The sequence below is a fragment of the Poecilia reticulata genome, chromosome 1, assembly GCF_904066995.2.
Source record: "Poecilia reticulata chromosome 1, P_reticulata-male-v2, whole genome shotgun sequence".
In the NCBI taxonomy this organism is placed as follows: domain Eukaryota; kingdom Metazoa; phylum Chordata; class Actinopteri; order Cyprinodontiformes; family Poeciliidae; genus Poecilia; species Poecilia reticulata.
The window spans coordinates 13,703,142-13,724,513 of NC_088830.1; the positions used below are offsets into that span (position 1 = coordinate 13,703,142).

At 40.3% G+C, this 21,372-nt stretch overlaps 1 protein-coding gene across 1 annotated transcript in view; it reads left to right on the forward strand.

Moving 5' to 3' along the window:
- xylt1 (xylosyltransferase I) overlaps positions 1-7,078 on the forward strand; it is a 103,104-nt gene extending 96,026 nt beyond the window's left edge. Inside the window, exon 11 of the mRNA XM_008409210.3 lies at positions 1,850-7,078. Coding sequence (XP_008407432.1) covers positions 1,850-2,172 — 323 coding nt within the window. The 3' untranslated portion in view covers positions 2,173-7,078. The remainder of the gene's footprint in view (positions 1-1,849) is intronic.
- Positions 7,079-21,372: the final 14,294 nt, after the last annotated feature.

Consider the following 21,372-nt stretch of genomic DNA (forward strand, 5'->3'; position numbering starts at 1 on the left):
ACCCAAATGTGATTGTTTAGGTGGTGCAGTCACAAGATGTCTGCATGGGAACCGCTCATCAGTGTGCCTTTGGAGTCATTCAACACCAGCCTCCAGCACTGGCCTGCAGTCAGGCCACTGAACTTCTAAATAATGTTGTAATGGAAACGAACGATAGCTTCACGGTGCGTTCAAGCTCTGTTTGTACATTACATGCTCAGAGTTGAAATAATCTTAAAAATGATTTATCAAGCTTTATTGTTAATAAATCCAACCAAGTTGATGAATAACATCCACGACCTAGTTCAAGTGTTGGTATTGTATACTAATTGTATTAAATGACAAAGGCTTAAATTTTTTTTATAAAATAAATAGTTTATTAGTATAGTCTTTATCATTACTCAGGAATGCAAATATGTGGTAACTATGAAACAACAGCTTCTTGAATTATTAGTTTTTAAACTATTAGCGAGTTAACTCTGCCTCGAAGAGGCGCACAGAGTTTTACGACATGCTTATGAAGAAATATATATTTACCTGAAGGATTGCAGGAGATTCAAATTCCAGTCGTCTTTACGCATTTCAGTGACCGTCCAGCAGGTAAACACTGAGCTAGCCATGTTTACTAGGGGAAAAAAAATACGCTAATTTTTGCTTATACTTTGCCCTGATCCATCCCAAAGCACCTTGAAATATGCTTCCCGGTGTGTTTAGACTCGGAGCATGTTGAGATTTTTGGATAACAATTTGTGACTTCGATGGTGAAGCACACCTGGGAAAATGGCTGGTTTAGAACAGGATGGTTAGACTTGATCAGCTAAGAAAACTAAATTATACAACGATAAACCTCGTTGGAAACAGGCACGTATTTTATTTATGAACTGTTGAGGAAGACCTTTGAGAAACGACTTAGTTATTTTTGGAGGCATTTCAGCAAAGATTATCCAGAGTGTGATTGGATGCGAATGCACCACCAAGTTAAAGCATGTCTGTGAAAGGCAAAGAGAGGAGCAGCTAGTGGAGGAACAAATCTCAACGCTGGAGCTTGGCTTGATACAACAGCTGTGTGTCTCCACGTGTTTCAGCATATTGTTGTGTTTTTGCGATGCCTTGTTGCTGAAATGTGCCGTACAAATACAATTTGATTCGATTGATTCTTTTTCCTCTCACCTCATCAGGACGTTTGATTTCATCACAGATATCCTTCGGCTTTAGGTTTTTAGTTTTGGAGCTCCGTAGTCATGGGTATCTACGTTTACATTTAGAATACAGTCATGTTATGCTGCAATGTTTAGTCATTTGCACTGCAAAAACACAAAATCTTAATTCTTAGAGACATTTTTTCCATACATTAAAGTCGTCTTGTTCCACTGGCAGATTATTTCACTAATAACCGATACTTTTTCATCAATGTTTAGGAAGTTTTGACCTAAAACAAGCTCTTACATCTTGCTGAAAAGTTGCTTGTAAGTTGGTTTTGCCTTATTGCTGGCATACTGAGAAACTAGACCAAAAATACCTGGCAAAATCCCTCTGTTTTTGCAATGTGATCGTGGTTATTAAACGGCACCGCTCTCATCACTTGCTCCACAACGCCAGCCAAACTGAGGAGGGGAACCTCAACGCAGCTCGTAGAGCACTCTGTTCCCCACTCACTAATTTAATCACCAGCTCAGACGGATATGGGGTCAAACTCCACACTGCAGTTAAATGTGTCTTTTTTTTTTTTTACCATGTCATTTTTTCCTTTAACTGATTCATTAAAATTATTAGGTTAAAAGTTCCAGCCCTTAATCTTAGACTTAAAGAAAAAACTGCTTTCGTTGCTGCTCATCTCCTTGACTCTTTGTCGTTTCTTCCCCGTCCCCAGAGGACACGCTGAGGCTCCACAACGGGCCAGCGAAGAACAGCTACATGGAGCAGAGCTTCCACGGCCTGAACCCGGTGCTCAACATCCCCGTCAGCCTGGCTTACGTGGAGCGAGCCAAGAGGAATGCGGCCCTCACCGGGCCGGAGCTCGAGGGCTGGGTGGACGGCCTGGTGGGAGAGCTGTGGGAGGCCGCCGACATCTGCGCCGTTGGCCTCACCGCCTGCCCCGTCATGCAGCCCTGTGCCAAGAGCCCTTGGAGCTCCATGAGCCCTGATCCCAAATCCCAACTGGGAGCGCCGCACCCCGACGGCCGCATAAGGTAGCAGCGAGGCCTCCAGCAGGACGGGAGGCCGTGACACTGTTTGTTTTTTTTATTTATTCGAGAGGCTTATTGCAGAAGGGGGCAGGTTGGGGGGAGGGAGGAAGAGGAGAATCTCTTCCTCTGCACCTCTGAGCAGAAGCAAATGGAAAAAAAGGTGGAGTCCTCCAGCGTGCTGTGGGTAAGGCTGTCTTAAAAGCGAGGGGGAAGCGTTTCTCTGAACCTCCCACAGAGTTTATTCCTCGCGGGGATTTTGCTGGCTTTGCTATTTCACTTTTCTCAGTGTATTTATTTTTTTCTTTTCATGGCTGAGTTTTACTGTGATAAAACGTTGCAATTTTGGAGCTTTTTACTGTGCGGCCCAATGAATTGCGACGCCCTGCTTTTTGGGGCTGTGTGGCCAAGCGAGTCTGAACTGTCGACACTGCTGCAACGAAGCCTTAGCGGGAAGAGATTCACCGGGAGGTAGCCGAGCACTGACACAAACCTGGCTCCCAAAGCCTCATCACCAGAAACACTACGACAGCAACTGACCGATAAGCGCCCCTAAACGGATTAGTAACAGATTTTATTTTAATTTTATTTATTAGATAAACACACCAGCCCTTATATGTACATATAGGCACCCCTGGTAAGGACACGCAAGAAGCCTTAAAAAAAAACTAGTACATCTCTTACTGCAGTGATATAATCTCCTGATGAAAAATTTTCCAGTTTGAGCTTTGCTTTTCATGCGACTTTTTTTTGTCACACTTCCAGCTGTTTTAAGCTTTTTTTTTTTATTATTTTATTTATCTCTCCGACTGTAGATATGAGGGTCGTCATGATGGTAAAGTTTCAACTCAACAACTTCAATTTTTGATTGTTTCTCCAAAAGCAAAGGATTCCTTAGTAATACAGATCAAAAGTAACGAATTGCTCCTTGGCAATATTTTTCATTGTATTAGAGCACAATTGATAAATAATTAGTAATTCAGAAAGAAACTATTATTTAAGTTTCTTTTTGTTTAGCAGAAACTGAACTAGAGCATCTAAAAAATGGAAAAAGTGTTTAAGGAAGAATTCAGACTTCATCCCTGCAATCAATTGGAAGAAAAAATGTTTTTAACATTGTAATCTATTGTCTCGACGGGTGTTCTGGTTTTTTTTTTTTTTTGGCTCTTTCACCATTTCGTACCAAACTCCTTACTTGTGTAATGTCTGAGTTTTAACTGGGAGCTTTTCTGATCTGCAAAATTAGCAGATTTTTTTAAACTTCCATCAGCAGCAGCAGCTCGTTGTTTCAACCTGGATAGTTCAGGTGAGCCTCAGCAGGAAGGGGAGGGACTGAGGAGTGTCTGCATTTCCACAGCGCTGCTGATGCTGCTGTGCGAAGTCATGTGATAACTTGGGGATGTGAAAGTTGCTCAGTTGGTATCTGTTGTGACGCAAATACCATCTAAATTCCCCTTTTTTTATGTTGATCATATTTAAATATTGTTTATTGAAGACATGGACAGCCTTGGGCAAGAAACACCATCTACCTTACTTGGTTTGCATTTTGAACAGTCAGGCCAGAAATGAGTCTTTCTAGCATCCCATTTACGACGATACATTTCCAGACTTTGTGATCAATTTTAAAAAGAAGTAATAACAACTTATTCAGTTTCACTAATTTCACAGGGATTTAATTTCTAAATCTGTATTTCTTTTTTTTTTACCAGGGGTGCCGATTAATGTGTGAGGCGCTGTAAAATCACACATTTCTGCTGTTGAGTGCCTGATTAGGTTTCAGAGCAGCTGTGGCTGGTTTTGTTTTGTTGGGATAAAAATGCCTTTTTTTTTTAAATAATTAGTCAACTGGAAAAAGAAATATTACACACACACACACATACAAAAAAACTGCTTGTAGACATTTGTAGTTCTGTTACTTTGTTTTGAGATTTAACATTTACATAGATATTAAACTCTTTTTTTTATATAACAGCCAGGGTTTCTGACAGGCAGAAGAGAAGGAAATAATAGTTTCTTCTTTTCTTAATTCAATCTGCCTCAAACTTGAAACAAAATTACCTTAAGCTAACCTTAAAAGTCTTGTGCTTGTTGAGTTTATTCCAGTCATTTCACAACACCTAATGTTGTACATAATTGTTCAAGAATCTTCAAAATTGTATGCGTGAGGAAGAGGTATTGTTATTTATTTCTAAGTTTATATTAATACTGATATTTTTAGTCAGTGACTAAATAACTGCAACGCTGCCTTGGCAGCATGATGAGTATTTTTTTGTAACGAAAGCCGCCTTTATTTACAAAGGCCATCACCCCGAACTTAATATTGTACGTTTCTATGGCCCGCACTTGTGTGTCAGTCTGTGTTGTCCTGTCTGAATAAGACCTTCTCGTCCCGGTTTCTTTCATGGCTGCTTTCAGTGAAGGGAAAAACGGTGCCTGAGCTTTTTTCAAATGTTGTCATGTTACAAGCACAAACTTGTCTACATTGTACTATTACGTTAGCCCAACACTTTGCAGTGTTCAGTTATGAAGTGAAGGGAAATAAGATGCTTGATTTTGTTTTGTGTTATGTCTAAGATTGAAATATTTGCCTGTTTTTTTTTTTTTTTCCATCATAGCTCAAACTGACTCAGGCCGCAGGGCTCTGCATTTTACAGTCTGTGACAAATAATGCGTCATGTATCCACATACTTGCTTTAATGTGATTTTTTTTTAGTAACTTTGTATTCTAGTATGCGATTTAAAAGTAGTTTAAATATCTGTCCACACATATGGACCTCCTGCGCCATGTTTAATTTTTAACAGGAAGTTGTGTTTTTTTTTTTTTTTTTTTTTTAAACATTCTGATTGGCTGATATAGGTTTTAGCTTTGCGTTATGCTGCCCCCTATGGGTTTGGCACATTTAAAGCAGCATTCAGTGGCGTATCTGTGCAGGTTCACGTGAATGAAAACTTTTCTGAAACCGTTCCCGCGTGTGCACAAGGCCTCAGATTGAATGTGGAGCATCTGAGTTATTCTACAGATTCTCAAATAGATTTGGTCCTGAACTTTGACGGGGCCATTTTAACACAAGAATAAGCTTCGATTGGAGCCGACCCATTGTAGCTCTGTCTATATGCTTAGTCGTTGTCCTGCTGAAGGGAGAGCATCGGCCTCGCTTTTTAAGTGTCTCGCTTCCACAATTTAGCATCTTTTGATCAAATCTAACAAAGTTATTTGTCTGTAGTGAAGAAAAGCACTCTCCCAATGTTGTCTCTTGTGTGTCGGCCAAAAGATTTAACTTTGGTTTCATCCCACCCAGAGCTCCTTTCTCCACACGTCTGCAACGTTCCCTACATGACACAAATGCCACGAGCTTTCTCCTTTCCGCTGGTCCAGACTTGTTTCCACTTCACAGTTTTTCATGTCTTTGTGTTGCGTTAATGTTAATTAAATACATTATAGTTTGTGGTTGTAATGTGACAAACTTGTGGGGGTGAGGGGGTGAAAGGTTACATTTTTGCAGAGCACTGCATCTATAGGAAAAACAGAAACTGTCCTCATGAGCAAACACTCTGGACAACGCGTGGACTCGAAGGAGAAACTGTGTCTTTTGGTGTTGTTTCCGAATGACGGTGAGTGGTTGTAGTTTTCATGCTGTGACAAAAAAAAAAGTACAATTTCAAGTAAATATTATATTGTATCTTGAGTGCAAAAAAAAAAAAAAAAGAGTAATTTATTAGACTTGTTCTATGGCACCTTGTCAGCTCTGCTCACATTTAAAGTTACCTTTTCTCTCATCAAGACAATCTCCGGGACACTTGCATCAACTCGATCACACTCGGGACGGCAACTGATCCCGAACAAAGGAGTTCAGTCACATATTTGCTTTACCTTGAAAAACAGTTTCATCTGAAGCCAATTAGGTCTTCAATCTGTGATTGTCAGCATTGTTTAGTCGTCACACGAGCTAAATGAGTGGTTTTGCACAAGGCTAATAAAGAGACATTACTGTTCATTAACGTCAAGTTCACCTTGCCTCTCCGTCAGACGGGGAGGATTGTAACTGCTGTCTCTCTCTCCGTTCGAATCGACTGGCTCTGGTGTGAAACGTCCTCATTCCCGACCGCCGCGCGCTCCGAACAGCCGCGTCACACACGGTACTTATTACGCTGTAAGCTCATTGACAGGTTTGGATAAAATTAATTCAGTGTAACTTAATGCGAAAAGTCATATTTTGTAACAAAAATGATTAACAAATGTACTGTATATAGGTATTTTGTATTGAAATGTTGTTTCAAAAAGAACACCATTAGTGTAAATACAGAGGTGGCGAATTGACACTGAAGTGTGAAGAGTTTTTTTTTTTGTTTGTTTTTTTTTGTTTTTTGTTTTTTTTTTCCAAAGTGTTGCTAACTGGACAAAAAGAGTGAATTCAGTGTTTTATCGATTAAAAGACGTGAGATGTTTGGGTATTTCGGACTGCTGAGAAAAGGCGACCTTTTCCTATACGTGTCCCAGAGAATCCAGATTGTTGTTGTTCTTGCTGGAATGTATTGTTGAGCATCTGTTGCACAAATATCTCTGGCTCATCATGTCCCCCGTGTTGTTTTATTCAGAGAGGCTCAGTGTGCCTTAGCTGATTTTTAGAACCTTCTCTGTCCATTTACAGAAATATTTGTGTTATGTTTTTTGCTTTTCTTTTCTTTTTGACCTCGTGTGAAGAAAGCCATGAGTCCATCAAGTGATCTATCAGTAACTCTGACACCAAATTGATGTCTGCTGTTGTATATATCATCAGGCCTTCTCTTGCTGTGATTGGCTTTTCTTTCCTTTTTTTTCTTTTCTCGTTCTTCCCTTTTGGGGATTTGTTTGATCAAACTGGCTTGTTTTACTTTTCTCTGACTGCTTTTTGGAAATAAAATTCTGTAAAACAGCAGCTCATGCGGATGTGTGATGGTCTACGGCGCCGAACCTCTAATGAGCAGCAATTGACCAAGAACGGTTCTTGCTCCAGCCTCTCTCTCTGGGTTTCCTCCTCCAATCTGTGGGCCTGTAGGTTAATTGTTTCTTGTTATGGGTCTGCAGGGTGAGCAAATAGTGCTTTTTATTTGCTAAATGCCAGGATCATAAAAGATTATTTTGGTGATCCTAACTGACCTGCAATGCAGTAAATATGTGATTTGAACTGGATGTATTATTAAAAAATGATGGATTTATAGTGTTTCGCTTCTTCCACATTTTATGTTGAAACTTTGTTCCTAATTGTATTAAATTAATTGCTGTTCTCTAAATTATACACACAAATATCCCATTATGGCAATGCGGAAAAACGGTTTTGAGGGCTTTTTTTTTTTTTTGCAATTTTATTGAAAATTAAAAAAAAACCAAGTAGTCAGAGTTATGTGAGTATTCAAACCCTTTGCTTTTTTTCCCCCTTGTTCCACTTTTGAAACAAGCTTAGCTAATAGTAAATACATATATTAATATTTGGAGCAAATTCTTCACACATAATCAAATAAAAGGAAATATTTTTATTTATTTCATATTGAAAAATCATACAATTTCATTTATTAGATAGTTTTCAGTGACAACCAAAAGCACAGCTGTTCAGACCAAACGGTTGGGCTATTTCAGAGAACCTTAAACCCGACATCTTATTAAAATACAGCAAAACAGAACAGATGGACCAGACACAGCTCGAATTAAATGCTTTTTTAAAAAGCAGAATCACTTCACTGATAGCAATGCGCTTCATCACAGCTTGTAAAGACTGTTTGCTTCGTTATATTGATAAAATTGTCACAGTTTCTAGCCTTCATAGAGGGAGTCACTTTTATTCTCTTGTCATAAATCTAACCCGCACATTAACATCCAGCAGCTCAAGCGGTTTGGCCACTTTCTTTTATCTTGCAGGTCATGTAATCCTGTGACAGCAGTGGCTTCAGAGGGCATCTCACGCATTGAGTCGCTGCGGTTAATCCAGATTGCAGACCTTCCTTTCTTCACTACATGCTGCGGCAATCTGGTCAGAGAGTGTTTATTACGAACGGTACCATTCAGGATTTTTATATACACTGAAGAATAAAGATTCCCCGTCCTAATCCTCACAGCGGTGGCCAGGAACGCTGCTCCGGTTTCCAAATGGAGGCTTGTGCAGCACGAGCCGCAGGACGGAGGTTCACGGGAACCATAGCGGTTTTGCTTTCTTGCTCTTAAGCAGCAGCTTCTTATTGGTTCAGAACCTCTGAGGTTTTCTGAGGCTGCAGTTTCAGTGTCGAGAATGAGCTGCTGGGTGTCACCAAGGCTAACTGTACATTTTGGTTGATCCACTTTCCTCTATTTAGAGGACAGAATGTCTGTTAAAAAAAAAAAAAAAAACATAAAAGGGATTTGCTGTCAAATAAATCCAAGCAGAAAGGTTTGTTGCAACACGCATGCTGCAAATCACCACTTCCAGCTCATTTGTTTACACTTTAAAAAGCATAAATTGCTCCAGTAAAATATTCTCTGAATTCTCACAAGTACCTCGGTTTTACTACGTTTTACTACATGCAATTAGTGAGGGTAGGTTCCTTCTTAAAAGCAAAGAGTCTTACGGAACAATTCATTTAGTGTCACAACCTCAGGTGTCTGAGGAAGAACAGACAACTAATGTATATTTAAAAGTAAAACATATTTAACACTCCATTTTGCAACATCACTGAGCTGTGATTCAGGTTCCTGTGTGGTGAAGAAGATCTGCACTATACAGGCAAGAGTGTGTTATTCTTCTGACCTTTCCTCTGTTGTTCACAGAACAGGCTGGGCTACAGATCTATATCCTCCATTACATACACAGAATGACTGCAGGTTATTTTTGTAAAGATAGCTTAAAACATTAGCTGACAACACTCTTGTCTTTGCTTAAAATTAAAAGCTAAATCTTGTTTAAAGTTGGCTGCTCTCATGCTGCTCACTGCAGAAACATAGTAGGAAAATATTGGGAATGTCTTAGATATATTATAGTTTTCGTATTATAGTTCTTGAAAAAGGAATATGAATTGGTATCAGCAGTAGAAAAATTGTGTTCTTATAGTACATTTCTAATTTCCAAAATGATCAATTTACTCAACTTACAATATTTAACAACCATAAGATGATTTTTTTTTTTAAAGCCAAATAAAAGCCCCAGAAAACCGAAGAATATAAGAAAGTCCTTTCAGCTTGTATTTGCAGACACCATAAAACAGCAGTCAGGAAATATAGTGACCTGCAGCTGTTAATGTTGAAAAATGGCACCAAGATACAGCACAGGTTTTCTTTTTTTTTCAGTGAAGGCGTCAGGTCCATTAAAAAATGTTACATAAATGATGTGTACAAGGAGTTCCATTTGTCTGATGAAGAGGATTTTAAATCACTTCAGAAAGCCCGTCGCTCCGCTCCGTCCTCACTGCTGCCTTGGACGTGATATTTGAGAATGACACCTCTTCCGTCGGCTCGGGCGCATTTTTAAGCTCCTCTAATCTTAGAATAACTACATCTGACATCTGACAGTTTCCCTTAACCCTGTGGTTGGGTTCATAAAACTGCCATCCAGATCTGTCAACAATGTTCAGCTGGAAAGTGTGATTAGTGAAGGATGACAAGTCGACTTCAATGAAGGGACCTTTTGGTAAATAATTTGACTCCCCCCCCCGGGTATTTGTCACCTAAACACAGCTACAAGGAAGCAAAACGATTCGTGCTACTTACAGTTTTGCCACGTCTTGTCACGTGATAGTCACAAACTTAAATAGCCTCATCCACAAAACCTTTCCGTCAGAGCTCCCTCCATCAAACTTGCTTCGAAGGCTCCTGTCGTACAAGATTTCAGACTTTTGCCTCAAACGGATGACTTCTCATAGCTGTTCTGATAGCTACATGTGTCTCAGGCCACACGCAGTATGCACACAAAAAAAAAAAACATTTCAGAAGGGCACATTTTTTGTAAAGAAAAAGGATAGGGGCACTAACAGGTAGGCTGGTAGACCATTAATGGATGGATCTCTTTCCTTTCACATCACAATTCAAAAATGTAAACATTTAATGTGACAATATGTGCCAAATATGAGAGCGATTAATACTTTTGTACTCCTCTGCATGCTAATTTAAATCCTCTCTTCACTTAGCTTCATTTTTTTGTGTGTGTGTGCGTGTTGGTGTGTGTCAGGGTTAGGCGTTTTTAAACTTTCAATTGTTTACAGTTTTACATCCACGTGCAAGCGCACAATTTCAGACTCTCCTCGCCCTGTGTGTGATTTCCCCAGACGCTCTCTAACATGCGGCGGTTCTGTCGAGTGTTTGCGAGGCGCTAATCAAAGGAAAACTACAGATTCCATCTACTTTCCTCTCAGAGAGATCTGGCCTACTGGGAAGAAAGCGGCTTGATTAGCGCGAGCTTCTGCCGTTCTATATTTACGCGCGTCAACGCATGTGCTTTCCAAATAGGAAAGCATGTCTGTCTCAATTTAAAATGGTTTTTAGAGAGGCTTTGAAGCGTCTTTGGATTCACTGTGATGTGAAAGTCACAGATCTGTCACTGTATAGTAACTTTGTGATGTTGTTATAAATCTATAATTTGTTATTGTAAATCCTTGACAGATTCAAGGTTTTCACATTTTCCCAAAAGATGGAGGTGCATTTATTAATTTGACAACATTTAAACATTTTGACTCTCTTGTGACGGAAGAAAACGGTGATGTGATGTGTTTTAATTACTACCTGCAAATGACCAGACTAATGAAGAAACTAATGAATGAGATGACCTCACAAACAGATGTTTCCCCAGAGTTTAATGTGTTGGTATTTTACAAAGCTCTTTTCCAGAGCAATCTATTGATGAACACAAGCACTACAGGCTTGCAAATGTACCAATCATCCTATTTTCTGAGTCTCCGAAACGCATCATTTACATGAAAAATGTGTATTATTTTATAGCAAAACTGGAGGTTTTTTTTTTTTTTTTGTCGCCGCTTCAGTTAAAAATTTTTTATTTATTCTTGCAATCAGCCACCGCTCTTGTCTCGTTTTGACGAAACATGTATGAGCTCCAAGTTTGGTTTTCTTTGATTTCCATCTGGTGTTTTAGTTCCCAGAATAGTTTCTGATTATGATTTCGGTCTCATCTCTCATCAGTGTGATCGCCAACCCTCAATGTTTTTCCTTCGCATCACTTTTCCAGGTTCAAGAGTAAGCCGTGCCGGCATTAGACCAGACGCTGCCGCTTTCAGTTATTTGAAAAGAAACAAACAGCAGTATGTCATTTATAAGGAAAACTAACACAAGCTTCTGCAAGAATTCATGCGATGTGACAAGAGTGTGACTGGAGTTTCTGTGAAACCTAATCCTGAGCCCGGTTTAAGACAATCTTTAGAGCTGAGACCTCAACATACGGGCACGGATATGAGACACCAAACCACAGTAAATGATGAAAAATGGGCAGACACTCAACTCCTCTCTTGGGATTTGTGGACAATATTTACTGACAGCGTCAGCCGTCTCATTCTTTATTAGGGCTATATTGAATGAATCGTGAAAAGGAAGATGTTTCAGGTGAGTTATTTCAAACATCCATCCATTATCTAAACCCACTTATCCATGCAGGGTCACCTGGGGGACTGGTGCTTATCTGCAGCAGTCATTGAGTTAGAGGCGGGGTGCAACTATACACACACACACACACACAATTTAGATTAATCAGTGAACGACCGACACAAAATGGGGGAGAAAAGCACGGAGGAGGGTCTGTCAGCTAGTTGTACGGACCGGAGCCAGTCGGTAAGGGTAAGTTAGAAAGGCCACCGATGACGACAGACCCAACGGTTTTTTCCGTTTTTCTGTTGTTTCTCCACCTTTAGCAGAGTTTGACATGACCTAAAAGCTGGAAAACTCATTCAAGCAGGACGACAACCTTCAACGTACATCCAGAGCTGTGATGGAACGGGTGAAAGCACGTGTTGACATGCCAAAGTCCAGATCTACGTCCGATCAAGACATGTTTCCAGAGTTGAAAATTAAGAACCTCAGAAACTTTGCATTCAGTCTGACGAAGCTGGAGCTGTTGAGCAAAGGAGAGAAATTAGCCAAACCTTTTAGAGGATGAGCAACCTGAAAGACTGGAAAGATTCGCTTTTTAGATTTTGTTTTTGCAAAGATTTTTGAATATCATGAGTGCTTTTCTTTCAATGTCACATTCATACTCTTAAATAGCATACAGTGAAGTTTATGGTTGTAGCGTAATACCACGTAGAAGTGTTCATGAGGTATGAATACTTCTACAAACACAGCAGAGAAAGGTTGTTATAGATGTTGGGTTTTTCAGGGTTGGTCCTCTTTAAGAATTAAACAAACATTTTAGCACACTCACTTAATCTCTTAAACGACTTGAATGCCAGTGAACTCCTGCTCGTTATTTCTTCTCAATTTAACAGAAAACTTTTTCCCTAGACGTGAAACTTTACGCTTACCTCTGGCGTTGTGAGTAAGGTCGGTATGAGACGCATCGAATTACAGATGCATCAGACGTATGTGGTAAATATGACTTATGTTGTCCTCGGCTTTCATCTTTACTCCCACTCACAGTTCTCCTCTTTCTGTCTGCAGCAGAAGAAATTTCAAACCTGACACGCACCGCGCGCTCGTCGCTCCATCTTATTTTCCTCATATAAAATGCTACATGTTTAACTTCCCCACAAGCACTCAAATTGAAAGATACTTGCTTCTCCCCTCTCATCCCTCATCCTCCATCTGTGCAGCCTGCAGCTCTGAGATACAACGTATCAGAATTTCACATTTCACATCCCATCTAGCAAAACTGCTCCGCAGTCGAGCTTATCTTTCTGCAAAGCCATCGCCATCATTGTACAATGAATGAAAATTGTTTTTTTTTGTTTTTTTATTTAATAAAATCTACAAAACACTTCCAGGGCTCAAGACAAACAAACAAACAAAACAAACAAACAAGGGAACACTGAAAATAATTACAAAAATCTTTTTACATTAGAGATAACATTAAAAAAAAGTTATATTTTTCTTTTATGGACCAAAAAAAAAATGTAAACAACTGAGGTGGTTGTTTCATTAAAACTAGTATTTCTGAAACAAAGACATTAATCAGCGTTCAGTGCAATCAGTGTATGTCGGTATTTTTTTCTTGATGTCCAAAACTAGTGAAAACATTCACAGTAAAGTCTGCAGCCGTTCCACCGCACAGCTCACAGCAAACACAAGTATCGACCCAAGAAAAGTGATAAGTGGCCATCTGGGCGCTGCTGCCACTCTGCATACAAATACAGCTCAAAATATCTTTCGCCGTGATTGTTGCTGCATTTTTCTTTTACAAAAGCAGCTGATATTGCAACATTTTTCTACATTTTTTTTTTTGGTGTGTTTAAATCTTCAGATTTGACTGAGGAAATACACAATTGTTGAGCCTCATCGAAAAGCACAATGAAAACCACTCCAAAGATTTCCACAATAACTATATAAACTCATATTATTTATCTCAGAGTATTCAAATCCTAACTTTCCAGACCGTAACGCTACTAGTACCACCATGTTTTCAAACACTGGCAAAACTCTTCCATGCAGGACTTTTTTTTTTTTGGCTCAGTCATAACTACCATAATTAGTTCCTTCCCTTTTAGTTTGAATATTCAGTTGTTGTGTTTTACTTCCTGGACAGAGTTTATTTAATTCATAAGCCACACAGTATGACAGAGTGCACATCAATTCAGGACCCTGCTGATTCGTCGGAGAGGATGAATTTAATGGAGTTTGACAACGTGGAGACAGTCCATGCAAAGTATCCCCTTATCATCTAAACATATGCAGTAAGCTCTGCTGGCTGTGTGCTGTCTTCTGGCACTCATGTTAAGGTCCTTATGAGAAGTTCTCCACTGCAGTAATCAGTCAGTCCGATAATGTCTTTTTCTCTCTTTCTTTCTTTCTTGTGACTTTAAAAAAAAAACAACAAAAAAACACGAGAACCGAGACCAGACGCTCAAACTGAGATGAGAATCGATCTAAAGCAGCGAGTTAAAGAAGCCACCATCAGTAAACGTTATCACCGGCCATTTGAAGATTTAAATGAAATGGAAAGAGTTTGACTTTGATCACAAGCTGTCTGGTAATGACTCTTATCTCTGTAATCTCCTTTCCAGTGGACAGAAAAACGACATAATCTTTTATCCCCACTCCTCCCCCGCCGCCGCCTCTGCTGCTCTGTGGAGCCGCACATCTACCAAAACATAAAGATCCTTAACCGTCAAATCCAATTGGAGGTGGCTCCACTTCACACAGCTATGAGTTAAACTGTCAAGCCAATGCATTTCCCACCAGGCAAAGAGACGGCAGTGCGCGTTGGTGAGCTAGAGTGGCTGCTACATAATTTAATAACAGCTCACCAGCAGTGAGAATTGGGGAGGAAGCACGAGGAGACTTAGCGGCTCTGTTCGTGCGAGACGCTGGGAGAGCAGATGTGAAAAGGTGAAAGGCTGGTTGGGTGGCGTTACACCAGGAAGTGTCTGAAAACATCAGCCATCGGGCAAAATAATAACACCGGGAACTGCGTGAGTGCAGGGGTCAGGTGTTTTTTTTAGTTTTTTTTAACTCATCCACCTGCTGTTACATGATGTGTGCCGGAACATCAGGGAGGCAGCAGGAGAAACGCTTTCGCCCCATCATCCCACACATAAACACGGCCGCGGGCGAGGGAGCCCTGCAGAGAATAACGTGAGGTCACATGCGGGGTTCATCAATCTGTAGAGGAGGCACAGTGTCTGCTGCACATCAAACGGCTCACTAAAATTTAAAAAAAAAAAATTAAAAATGGTGTTTTAAAGAATGAACCAAAGAACCAGCAGGCATGTTGGTTAAGTCAGGTCTGATTCCTGGTGTCGTCCAGGTGTTTCTCTAGAGTGAGCTCTGCAGGTCCCGGAAAGACGACCGAATGACCTCTGTCTGGAGGCTGCAGTGTTGAGTTTCACCGGTCAAAAGAAAACAAACAAAAGAAAGAAATACTCATTGATTCACAGATGTAAGTCGCAGCTGACACATCGACTGATTTCACCTTTCAAAAACACAATCTTGGAGATTTGATGACAGGGCACGCTCATCTCACGCATCCGCCTTCCTAGCAGTGCGGCAGGAGGATTGATTGCATTGCAGCAGCTAGAATGATAGCAGCTTTTCTTAAGTAGCTAGTTAGCAGTTTGGCTAAATTTCCTCGCAATTTTCTTTTTTTCTTTTTTTTTACAGTGATCATACAGCAGCAGATGTCCTTTCAGAGGTCTGATTTTAATTGTTCAATAAACTGTTTTTGGAACAAGAGCTAAAGCTTGAGCAGATAAAACACACAAAAACATGCAGTAAGTAGCTAGCTGGTTCTGATGCTAACATCAGTGCAGCATCAGAACCATTTTGATGGAACAAGCTCCAAATTACTATCTGAGCCCTTCACGGGAAAGAGTTTGGGGTGTCGGAGTTATGGAGGGTTGAGTATGGCAAACTTTTCCAATTTTTAGTTGAACAAATAATATTTAAAGAAACAAATGCAGCTGTACACAGTAGTTTATGTTGGTCTTCTCTGCAAATAAAATGATATGCATGCAGTCTGTGATTGTGGAAAAAAAATATGACAAAGTGATTCTGCCCTTAACATCAATCCATCAGTATCTCTGCAAACTCTTCTCCAACCCTGCAGAGCTACTTTCTCTCGGCTCACAATGAGAGGACCTCACAGCAATAAAATAATAATCTGTGCCGCTGCCTCGCTGACGGCTGCGAACCACGCAGCCATCACGGCACTTAAGTGACGAGCCTCTGGTCTCCTGATCCAACCCTGATCAGGTCCCTCTCCCGGGTCTGTCAGGATCGGTTCTGCTGCCGCTTCGCAGACTCTGCCCTGGAAACGAAAGGCTCTGCGGCACTTTTCCCGAATCAGTGAGGCCGGCGTGGCTCTTCCTGTCGCTGGAAATTAGGTGAGTAAGTAGGTAGGTGTCCTGCTGGTGCGTTGTCATTTTCTGACTGAGAAATCAGTAATCACCGCTCGCTGCTCCAGCAATGAACCCGGGCCGGCTGGCGCTTTGGTTCTTCCGTCAGCTTGTGTTCAGAAATTAATCATGAGAGCAGCAAAACGAGGAGAACTCGGAAGAAGATTATTCTAGTTTTTTCACGGTATTTTTTATTTTATTTTTTGGCTTTATTGGCCTTCACCCGAAAGTACAAAGACAGGAGAGTAGGCAAAGAGAGAGAGAGAGAGAGGAAAGAAGCGGCAACGATCACCAGGCCGGGAATCGAGCCCGGGACAGGCGGGTTGAGGACCAAGGCTCAACCCCTGCGCCACCACAGCACCTTTGTTCTCATTTTTTTTAATGGATTATTTATGTATCTCAGTTAAATCTTTTATTCTGACCAAATAAACAAACTATAAACATAGTAGAAATAAAATTAAAAACAACTCAAACCAACAAAAACATCGACAACGTTCAGGAACTAGCCAGACTCCTTCTTCCTCCCACAGAGTTTACAAACATTATTGGTCATCGAGTCTTATTTATGACAAGAGTATTACTGACATGAATTCATTGTATTTTCACTTCAGTCTTGATGAGACACTTTTAGAAGCTACTCCGATGAGTTTCTTTAACTGTGTAAATTTCCTTCTAATTCTGCACACGCTGTCACTATTGCATCACGGTACATCTGTTTTAATTGATCCCTATTTCATCAGTGAAGCTGATCAAGACATTTGCACAACAAGACAACCATCTTCAAAGAGACTCAGAATTTGAAAGTGAATCAATTTTTGGCCTGGTGAACTGGGTTTTATTTTTTGTTTTTGTACAGGCAGGGCGTTCAAAAGTTTGCCCTGATGGAAGACTTGATGTGCACATGTTCTCTTCTGGAAATAAACATCAAAGGTGAGTCAGATTTTCTTCTCTTTTTTTTTTATTTCTTATATTTATGACGCTTGTTACCTTCCTGTGATGCAATGGGCTTCCTTTATGTGAAATGTTGCTTTGGATGTGCTATCCTAGCTGGAGACTGTCAAGTTAAACACGGCGAGGGGCTTTTAAGAGTTTAGCTGCCATTACAGAAGATGTCACTCATGTTGCGCGTTCGCCCCTTTTCATGTGCTTCTCGTTGGGGAGACGAGAGAAGAATTAGAGACTCACCGAAAAGTTTCGCCTGACACCGCAGAGTTGGATGTGCCACTCAGGTCAAAGAGAGCAGAGAGCAGCATTCAAGATGGCGTTTCGCTTTATCGAGTTCGTGCGGTAATCTTTTCATCGATGTGCGCTTGATTATGCTTAAAACAGTGAACGGCTCCCTGGGTGAGCGCCTTCCTCCCTCTACCACGCAGTTTACGAAAATGTTCTTTCTTTGAATGTCCCTGTTTGTCTTACAGACTTGAGCCAAAAGCAGAGAAGAAGTAACGGGATAACTTGCTCCTCGCTCCATGTGAGCGCAACGTTTCTTTTACAGCAAACAAAGCTTCATCTCAATATTGTTGTGCAGCCGGAAGGGCACACATGCTCAACACCGAGGCGTACCAGCTTCCCATTACCTGCATTTGCATAAAAGCAAAGTAAGACTTGCTTTAAGGTTGCAAATGATACATGAATAAGTTATATTGTACATGGTGCTTGTGGACTCCCCTCCTAATGCTGACCAGCCCAAATGACCGGTGTCAAAAATGTAAAAAAAAAAAAAACGGATTAGATGGGTAGAAACGTTTCCCAGGGAAGAGCTGGGACATAGTTCATTTGAAAACACCCTAAACGTTCATGGTTGAGGGTTTAACGCATATTTGTTAATTTAATAATACAAGACAGATAATCTGTAAAAAAAAAAAAAGAAAGAAAAAGCTCTTCCACCTCCTCCCAGTTGTCTTACTGCTATGTGTAGAAATACACTGATCCCTATCAGAAACAACCATTTAGAGTCAGGAGGAGTGTCTATCAACCTTGTGCATGTGCTGCTAAAAGTGCTAATGGCAGAGAAACAACTTATCGTTACTGGAAAACTGTTGGTCTCCCATATTCAGTGACCACGCTGACCAGTCTGAGCGTTCATAGCAGACTAAGATGTGGGGAAAGAGCTGTAGCAGGGAAGGGGATGAGCAGCACGTACATTAGGTCAATTGAGAGCTCTAAAACCCTACTTCTGGCTCTGATTGGTTGCTTCTGATCGGGATCAATGTGTTTCTGCACATAGCAGTAGGGCAACTGGGAGGAATCTGAAGAGATTGATTTTTTCTTCCACAGATTATTATTCTGTCAAAACATAATGAAAGCTTTACCAAATACGTAAAAAAAAAAAATTTAAAAATAGTTTTAAAAAGTTACATACTGGGGAGGTGCTTGATCAGAACTCAACTTAAAGAAGAGAGCTAAAAACAGGAAACGTGTATGTGAGGAGAGCGAAGATGCTGAAAACAGACAGACGTGGACGCAGCTCCCGGCAGAGCTCTGAAACCACTCCATGTCTTCTTCCCCGACTGACGAGACACAGAGGTTGGATGGACCTGCTAGCCAAGCGGGGAATATCCATTCTCCCCCCCTGGAACCTTCCACATCAGCAGCGTGATCGGAGAAAATGAGAAATGGGAGCAAGAGAGGAAAACGAGGAGGGCTTGATGGCACAATGAGGGAAGGTCATGAGCCGGGGAAAAGGAAAACAAGAAGGAGCGGGCTAAGTGAATCAGAGAGGAGGCTGTGGACGTTTGAAAAGAGCAGTTAAGCCATCTTTCTCAATTATTCATTTAGAAATCAATACAGCCCCCATGCAGCAGTGAGAGAGATTAAAGAAAGAACATCAGAGGAGAGAGGATGATGAACGATGAATTATCAAGTGGCTTTTATTTCTTTGGTTTTTTTGGGGGGTGGGTTTTACATTTGGATTCCTGTGATTCAGAAATAGAGGAGGAGAATGACTGGCATGGCTTGAGAGACATGTTGGATTATATTGGTGATGGAAAGTTGTGAGAGGAGATGTGATCCCTACTTGAAATTAGAGAGGACATTAAAGAAAAAATTAATGAAATAATGGGTTTCCCTTTCAGTCTTAGTTGAGTTTGAAAGTTGCCGGCTTCTAAATCATAAAAATATACATATACTGTATATATATATATTTTACACGAAAAAAGAGAGAGCACAACCGTTTCCCCTCCGCGTGTGTGGTCACGTCAGGACTTAAAAAACTCCTGACTCATCACTTCCTCCAAGCTTTCTCTGCAAACTTTTTCCCCCTCCGACCAGATGCATCCAGGGATATATCTCTTAAATGTCATGAAGACTGATGGCGGGTGAGTTTAAGTGTGGTGACATTACTGCCTCCACTCTCACTCTTTCTAAGTCAGGCTTGTCTGCTCTCCGCGCTGACATTTAGCCGGCCATGTTTACGCGCCACTCGCCGCCCAAAATGTCACTCCGAGATTTATAGCGGTGAGCACTGACTGGTTGAGCGGAGCGACGGCGTGTGCGCCCAGGTATGGCGAGGCCGAGAACAAATTAATCTGAGTGTTCGCCGGCTCTCCATCTTCCTTCTTGCTTTGTTGTTAATTTTCGTCTTCCCTTCTTACCCTTGACATTCACTGTCGTTGATTCACCGTTATGAAATCTGCTTATCATTCTTCTAGATTATTTGAATATCTTCTGCTTCTTCCTTGACATTTTTCCTATTTTGTCATGATTAGACTGTAAACTTCCTTGCATTTTACTGGGTTTTTATGTGTTGCAAGCTAACACATCCACCGTATCCTTATTTTGGTGTAAGAAAAATGATGCATGGTCTTCAAACTGAAACGTTTTCCGTAGCATGATACTTCCACTGCCATGTGCCATGGCCAGCAGCCAAAGCCCAGGAAATGTTGCAAGCATTTGTATTGAAAATATCCCCTCTCTCTCTATAATTTAATCTCAGAAAAAATCCATCTCTTCTATGATTTCGTCAGAGGTTTGTTAGATTATATGAACAACCAGGATCATTAAGACAGTGTAACATAACTGACAGGTCAGGGAGAAAGTTTAAGTTAGGTTATAGATTAATATCCCAAGATTTGAACATGTCACAGAGACTTGATTAGCCCATCATGTCAAAATGGAAAGAGAAGAATGGCACATAGAACCTACCAAGACATGGCGGTCCGCCCAAACGGACACACTGGACCAGGCTAGCGCTAATCCGAGAAACAGCCAAACGGCTCATCCTGAAGTTGCATAGATTTCTGGCTCAGGTAGTAGAACCTGCTGATAAGACAATTACTAGCCACTACTCCACTAATGAGTCCTTAAAAAAAAAAAAGTAAAATGAATTCCAAAATATGTTAATAAAAACACTGACTCAGATGTGTTAGATTATAAGTTTCAAAATACCCAATTGGGAGAAATGTGGCCAATTTTCACTGGAAACATCACTAAGGACTCACTAAACTTTTCTCTATAATTTAGCATAAGTAATCCGTCTTCACTTTTAGAAAAAATATCTAATGGCTTAATGAGAAATTTTGCCATTCATGCATCTTAAGTAGATGGTTTAAATAATTACTACTCGTTTCACTGTAGTTCATATTAGATCATAATAAAATAAAGACACATGAGATCCATTTAATTGGACATTTATCATTATCTAATTCAGCTGTGTTGTTTTGTCACGTAACAGTCGCCACAAGTTAGTCAGGAAAATGGTATGAATGCTGGTCCGAGAGGGAGCGAGAAAAGCCTGGTCAAATAAAACAAATATTAAGCTTTTTTGACAAACACATCTGACCAAAATTATTCATGTGCCCTGGACGAGTTCATTTAAAACCAGTTTAATACAATCAAGAAGTTTTTTTTTCTGATATGAAATGAGACAAGCATCTCTTAACCAGTAAAGAGAAAAGAAAAACCTCCGAGGTTGGAATGCCTCCTTGCCATAATGTTTAGCTCCCTTACTTGATTCTATTTCAGATAAAAAAAATAAAATAGTTAATATTACCTCCAGTCAGAAGAAGCATGCCGATAAAATTAAAGTTTTACTTTACACTTTAATTCTACAACGGGGTATGAGTAATTTTGGTCATTGCTGTACATCATTGAAACTATAAAAACACGATGGTTGCAGTATAATGCTTCTTCTGTTTTTTTTTGTTTGTTTTCCAGACATTTCATATACATTTCATACATTTTCAATTTGTTGCTTTTTCAACAACAATTGTACTCCTGGTAA